This window comes from Marmota marmota, unplaced genomic scaffold, assembly GCF_001458135.2.
Source record: "Marmota marmota marmota unplaced genomic scaffold, marMar, whole genome shotgun sequence".
Lineage (NCBI taxonomy): Eukaryota > Metazoa > Chordata > Mammalia > Rodentia > Sciuridae > Marmota > Marmota marmota.
Genome location: NW_025999943.1, coordinates 11419559 through 11427327, shown reverse-complemented (window position 1 = coordinate 11427327; position 7769 = coordinate 11419559). Strand labels below are relative to the sequence as shown.

Sequence of the window (7769 nt, the reverse complement as noted above, 5' to 3'; positions counted from 1 at the left end):
ACAAGGGGGACAAATGAATGTCAGTAGAGGGGGCAGAGAGAGAAGAGGCGAGGGGAGGGAAGGGGAGGGGAGGGGGGGTAGTAGAGGATAGGAAAGGCAGCAGAACACAACAGACACTAGTATGGCAATATGTAAATCAATGGATGTGTAACTGATGTGATTCTGCAATCTGTATTTGGGGTAAAAATGGGAGCTCATAACCCACTTGAATCAAAGTGTGAAATATGATATATCAAGAATTATGTAATGTTTTGAACAGCCAACAATAAAAAATTAAAAAAAAAAAAAGAAAACATTAACTTTGTTAGTTGGAGACTTGATTTGCTAAGAATAAACATGGCACTGTTTGGGGGCATCTGTATTCACTGCTTTCTCTCCATCAGAAAGAACTGAGTGTCCTGTTGGCCTTATTAAAAGGCCAATCTATTCCTTAAATAGGCTCTACCTATCCTGCCTGAATTTTCAAAAAATATTACTAGCAGTATTGATAATTCTTCTGATGTTTTTGAACCCTGTGATGATTTTAGTTGGTCCTTGTTTATTTAAGTTTATCACATTATCCTGTTATCTTATATCCTCTCTTCTTCTTCATGGTAATCCTTGATTGTTTACCTTTGGCAACCAACATGTCTCCCCTTCAGAATATCACCATATTTTTGTAACAACGTTTTAGCTATTGGTGGCAATTTAGTATGATACTTGAAAAAATAAACACTCCTCAAATATGGGGATTGATACTAATATTATTTCAAAAAAAAAAAAAAAAGAAAACCTGCAATCAATAAAATTATTCCCTTGGGGAACGACAAATGATTCATCCAAAGGGATAAAGTGAGTAAATCTCAGCTTCCTTTTCAATTTTGGACTGCTACATTACATTGCATATGTAGCATATTAGGTATGATCAGGGAGAAAGTCACTCTGAATATGTGCGTGTTGCAGATTCTTTTGTGAGTATTGCAGATTCTTTTGTTACATTTGACTCCATCTTTTATTCAATAAACGTTTATCAGGTCCTGTGTGCTTAGAGCTGCTTACTCCATAAAGATTATGTGTGGAACTAAATAATGCCTTTGCTTTTTAAAGGTTTAAGGGTTTAATAGTCTCCTTAGGGAAGTGCATTATTGGTGTCATTTGAGTCCTACTATGCAAATAGTGGCAGGCTTTTCTATAATTCTGGGCTTTAATTGTTGTGTGAGTTTTTTGATAAGTAAGCATTTATGCCTGCTGCAAATCAAAAGTGATATGCATTCTAGGTACATTAAAGATTAATATAGTATTGGCCCTCCTGGAGAAATTGACATTAAAAGTGGAGAACAGGGAATGATAGTGGTGTGTTGTGTGATTAAAGCTGGGAGGGGTCGCTACTAGGAGGCCCCAAATAGGCAGCCACTCAGAGGAGAAAGGTTACCAGAAGACTTTCTAGATTGAGAGAACCCTGATGCCTTCTCAGAGAAGGCAATGCTAGGGGTAAAGACTAAATCTGTGTGGCTGTAAGTCCTTTGCTCCCTGCTGGGCCAAAGGTTTATGGATAGCCAGGAATTTGTGAAAGAGAGTGCTGAGACTGAGCTGAGTGGAGCACAGACTTGGAAGGACCTGTGCACATTTGCCTGTGAGGATAATCAGCAACTTGTCCCTATCTGTCAAATCTCTTATGCACATAAGCAGCACTGGTGAGAACATGAATGATTGTGTTTACAGAAAGTTTTGAAGTAAGGAAGAGGCTGGTGGCACATGTCTTAGGAAATTGTTAAACCAGAAGAGGCCAGATAGAAGTCAAACCCTTTCTTGAGATTTCACTAAACTAGAAGGTTGGTTTCTCTGTTCCTGCTCAGCCTCAGGTGCTAAGCACAGGGCAGACACTTGCCAGAAATGTTAGAATTTGGATTCGCAAAAATGTGAATGTACTTAATGCCACTAAACTATACACCTAAAAATGTCTAAGACAGGGCTGGGATGGTGGCTTATTGGTAGAGAATTTGCCAAGTATGTGTGAGACATTTAAGTTCGATTCTCAGCACCGCATATAAATAAATAAAATAAAGATCCATTGACAACTAAAAACAATTTTAAAAATGAATAAGACATAAATTTATGTTAGGTATATTATACCACAGTTTTTTAAAAGATTGAAAAGTGTTTATATTTTTGAATTCAGTAATTCCATTTCTGGCCATCTATTCTAAGGAAACATGACAAAGGTAGCCCAAAATGTATGTATGAACATTTCCCTTAAAGTATATTTATAATAGTGAACAACTTTATTTTATTTATTTTATAGTACTAGGGATTTAAAGCATGGGTGCTCTACCACTGAGCTATATCTCCAGCCCTTTTTATTTTTAAATTTTGAGGCAGGATCTCACTAAATTGCCCAGGCTGGCCTCAAACTCACAATCCTCCTACCTTAGCCTCCTAGATCTCGGAGATTACAGGAATGCACCACCATACCTGGCCAATATCAAACAATTTTAAATAACCAAGTATCAGATGACTTGGAAAAGAATTAAATAAACACAGATCTTATGTAGTCACTACAAATACATTCAAATAATATTTAGTGACATGAAAATTTCTCATTAGAAGTTAAATAAGTGGGCTGGGGATGTAACTCAGTGGGTAGAGTGCTTGCTTAGCAAGTGTGAGGCCCTGGGTTTGATTCCCAGTACCACACACACACAAAAAAAATTAAATAAGAGAAACTGGATATAAAATTTAAGTTGTGTATCATCACTACAATGATGTTTGGAACATTTCCTTCACTTTGGGGGCTTTTAAAATTTTCTTTATATTAACTTTTAATATAAATAAAATAATTTGAAACTCTTTTATTCAATAGTTCTACTTATTCTAAGAAGATCATCAAAGATACAAAGTTTTAGATATAAAAATGTTCATCATAACTGTGTGTAGTTTTTGTTTTTGTTTTTTACCCCAGGTACTGGGGATTGAACCCAGGGGTAATGCCACTAAACTATACACCTCTGAGCTGCATTACCAGAACTTTTTATTTTTATTTTTTTAATATTTATTTTTCAGTTGAGGTTGGACATAATACCTTTATATATTTTTATGTGGTGCTGAGGATCGAACGCAGGGCCTTGCATGTGCTAGGCGAGTACTCTACCGCTGAGCCACAGCGCCAGCCCCAGAACTTTTTATTTTTTATTTTGGGACAGTCTCGCAAAATTGCCAAGACTGAACTGGAATTGTGATCCTTTTGCCTCAGGCTCCAGAGTAACGGGGGAATACAGGATCATGCCACTGGGCCCAGCTCGTCATAGCTTCTTATGATAACAAAAAGTGGAAAAGAAATAGTTTACTTATGGTACATATCTAAGATGTGTGAGAACTGGGTTCAATTCTCAGCACTGCATATATATAAATAAAATAAAGGTTCATTGACAACTAAATAAGTTTTTTTAAAAAAATTGTTTTCTAAGAATGTTTAATGACAAAATACTCAAGATGTTGACTGATAGTAGGATTAGCATTTTGTATTTGCTATAGTTTTAATTTTCATAATATTATAGTCCTTAGACATGGGGATGCAGCTGATAGAAGAAGTTTGTGGGGAAGGGAATAAAGGCTAGTATCAAGCAACTTCAGAGGACAGCACAGTCACTTGCCAAGAGGGGACAAGGAGACCCAAGTTGGGGACCTGATGCATCTGGGATGTGAGTGAGCCATAGAGGTGTGTCCAGGAAGCAGTAACATTGCATCCTCAATCTGGAGCCTCTGGGATTGAATGTCACTGCCCATCACCTATAGGGCAAATGGACTAGGTAGGGTAGAGACTGGTCTGAGGATGCTGGATTTGCAGATATGCAGGTACAGGCAGAGATAAGAAAAAATCAACATCTCTGAAGTAACTAGACTTCACTCTGTGCTTAGCTCTAAGGGTCTTCAGAGCTATGTCCTCAGGTACCCCAGGATGACTGGTGACAGACAGCTGTGGGGAGCAGAGCATCCAGACCATCCATATCGAGCCTGCCCAGTCCCTGTAGCAGCATTCAGTAAGGAATTGCCTTTACAAAGGGTGGCTTACTTTTTCTGTTCATCAGTACAGGGAATTGAACCTAGGGCCTCACATAGCAAGTGTTCTACACTGAGTTACATCCTCAGCTCTAGGGGCAGCTCAGCATCTCACCATTTATTTGTTTATTATTAAATACACATTTCAATTGAAAATGTGGTGTGTGTGTGTGTGTGTGTGTGTGTGTGTGTGTGTTTTGCTGGGAATGTAGCCCGGAGTCTGATTTACTCCATCACTGAGCTACACCCTCAGCCCTACTTATTTTTCTTAGAAGTAATTCTTTTTTATATTGTGAGTGAAAGGACACTTGCAGAGTCCACGCAAAGTCCAAAGACCAACCACACACCAGAATCCTACACAAGAGATTTATTGTCGGTAACAGGAGGCACACCAACAAGGCTGTCCCTCTGAGGAGAGCAGCAGCCTGTCGGCACTCACAAAGCAGCTTTATAGCCCACAAGAGGAATCTCATAAGCTGCTTAGGAGTTAAGCTGGGGTGGGGTTGATAGCAGGCATGTGTTCTTATGGGAAGTTAAGCAGCTTTACTTCAGAATTGAAACTTTGGAACCTCTAGATAAAATGGCTCCTGACCTAAAATGGTGAATCTGATGCCAACAGTGAGAAAGTATGGCATAGTGAAAGAATTAAAATAACCTCAAATGCATACTAATATTTATTTATGTATATATACACATATATTCCATTTATTTAAATAGAATAAACAACTGTATTTTTTTATTAGCAATTGTTCAATTTTTCTGCAGAATGGCTTAATAGAAACCCACATAACTGGGCTGGGGATATAGCTCAGTTGGTAGAGTGCTTGCCTTGCATGCAGAAGGCCCTGGGTTCTCTACCCTACCTAGTCCCTTTGCCCTATAGATGATGGGCAGTGTCATTCAATCCCAGAGGCTCCAGATTGAGGATGTAATGTTACTGCTTCCTGGACACACCTTAGTACCATCAAAAAAAAAAAAAAAAAAGAAACCCATATAACTAATAAAAGTTTCTTTGAATTCATAGAGTAATTATCTGTAAAAACCCATGGTTTTACTATTACATAATGTTAATTTTTTTAAACATTTATTTTTTTAGTTGTAGGTAGACACAATACCTTTATTTTACTTTTATGTGGTGCTGAGGATCTAACCCAGTGCCTCACGCATGTTAGGTGAGTCCTTTTCCTCTAAGCCATAACTCCAACCCCCAAATGTTAATTTTTTAATTGAGAAATAAAGGCTTCTGGACTGGGGATGTAGCTCAGTATTCGAGTGTGTTTTAGTCAGTTTGTTTCATTGCAGTGACCAAAAAATCTGACAAGAACAATTTAGAGGGCTAGGATTCTGTGCTCAAAGGTAGAGCTATTGCTTGCCTCGCATATGTAAGGCACTGAGTTTGATCCTCAGCACCATATAAAAAAAAAAAATAAAAAGAACAGTTCTAGAAGAGGAAAAAGTTCCAGAGGTCTCAGTCAATAGATGGCCAACTCCATTTCTCTATGACCAAGGTGAGGCAGAACGTCATGAAAGAAAGGTGTGGAAGAGGAAAGCAGTTCAGGACCTGACAATCGGGAAGAAAAGAGAACAAATTTGACTCATCGAGGACAAAGGCATGCCCCCAGTGACCTACCTCCTCCAGCCACAACCTACCTGCCTAGAGTTACCACGCAGTTAATCCATTCAAGTGGATTATTGCACTGGTTAGGTTAAGGCTTTCATAAACCAATCGTGTTACCTATAAACTTTCTGGCATTGTCTCACACATGAGCCTTTGGAGGATACCTCATATCTAAACCATAACAAAATGTTTTATGCACAATGCCCTAGGTGCAATCCTCAGTACTGCAAAAAGAAAAAAGGTAAGGGGAGGAGGGAAAGAGTGGGAGAGAGGGGGATTACTGTGTTCTGAGCCACATTCCTGATGTGCAACTGAAATCTCATTTTTTAAATTGAGATGCATATTATGAACCTGTACAAATATTATTTGTACATAATGTAAGCCATAAAAGCTAGGAATAATTCTTTTTCTTTTCTTTTCTTTTTTTTTTCTGGTACTGGGATTGAATCTAAGGATACTATTACCACTGAGCTATGTTCCCATATGTTATTTTACTTTTTTTTTTTTTTGAAATGCTGAGGTTTGAACCTGGGGCCTTGCTCATGCTAGGCAAGCACTCTACCACATCTCCAGCCCAATTTTTATACTTTTGGGACAGGGTCTCTCTAAGTTGCTAAGGGTCTTATTAAGTTACTGAGACTGGCCCCAAACTTCTGAATCCCCCAGTCTCAAACTTCCCAGGTTGCTGGAATTATAGGCATGCACCATCATGCCTGGCACAAAGCTAAAAATGATTCTAAAACCAACACATATACTGCAAACTAAGATAGTATGTTAGCCAGTTTTCTGTCATTGTGACAAATATCTGAGATAAATCAACTTGAAGGAAAGGTTTGTGGTTTCAGAGGCTTCAATTCATAGTTGCTTGGCCTGGGGTGGCACAATACATTATGACTAGAGCATGTGACAAAGAAGGCCTATTCATTTTATGGCAAAGGGAGGGAGTGTCCCAATATCTCCTTCAAAAGCAAAGGCACTTCTCTAATAACCTTTCTTCCATTGGTCCAATCTTCTAAAGATTCCACCATTTCCCAAGAGCAACACCAGGCTGGTGACCAAGTCTTTAAAGGATCATGTCCCCCATGATCCTTTGGGGGACCATTAAGATCCAAACCATAATAACAATGTTCAGTTTTTGTATTTATAACTTGATTGCAGTGTCTTTTAAAAAATGTCTAGTTTTCTCTCAGTTTACATGTAGAGTGATTCCAAATGCATTTTCAGTTATATTCACTAAAAAGAGATTCCTTAAAATATATGTCTTGAAACTTTTTTCTTTCAGGATGACTGTGGGAATCTTTGTAAATTGTACCTTCTGTTTGAAAGTCAAATACTTACCTCATCAGCAGAAGAAAAAGCTACAAACTGACATTAAGGAAAATGGTGGAAAATTTTCCTTGTTGTTAAATCCTCAGGTATTTCCAAATTTCTGTATGATTAACATGATACCTTCAGGGAACATAGGTCATGGTTAGGAAGAGTAAGCAAAGAAGATTGGTAGCAGGAGAACATACAGAGAAGGCAGAAGAAATTGTAATATCACCCACTGGGAGTTGGGTCAGGAGGATCAAATGAGGCCAAATGGTCCAGCCTTTTCTTCTCCATGCTCTGGGAGCTACAAAACAATCCCACATGCCCTGTAAATCTGATATTATTGGAGCACAACCCAAGACATAAATAGAAAGAATTTCATACTAGCCAGATCTATTCTTGAAGGAAAAAATCATACTGCACAGCATTTGCAAAACACACACCACAGTCACTTATCAGTAAGAAGTAGGGCAACACAAGGGTGACACCTATAAGAGTGGTTCCTGATGGCAGAAAGAAAACTTACATTATAAACTGATCCTTTTGGTGTTGTTTGTTTTAGGGCTGAAGGAAACTATTTCTGTCTCTGCCTCTCTTTCTCTCTCTCTCTCTCTCTCTCTCTCTCTCTCTCTCTCTCTCTCTCTCTCTCTGTCTCTCTCAGAGGATATTGGGAATTGAACCAGGAATGCTTTATCATTGAGCTACATCCCCAGACCTTTTTATTTTGAGACAGGGTATCATTAAGTTGCTTACGCTGGCCTAGAATTTGTCATCCCCTTGCCTCAACCTCCCGATTTGCTGGGGT

General features: G+C 38.6%; 1 protein-coding gene across 1 annotated transcript in view; it reads left to right on the top strand.

The window, feature by feature from the left end:
* The window catches only part of Parp4 (poly(ADP-ribose) polymerase family member 4), a 90457-nt gene that overhangs the window by 1839 nt on the left and 80849 nt on the right, over positions 1–7769 (top strand). Inside the window, exon 2 of the mRNA XM_048801460.1 lies at positions 6936–7068. Coding sequence (XP_048657417.1) covers positions 6937–7068 — 132 coding nt within the window. The 5' untranslated portion in view covers position 6936. The remainder of the gene's footprint in view (positions 1–6935; positions 7069–7769) is intronic.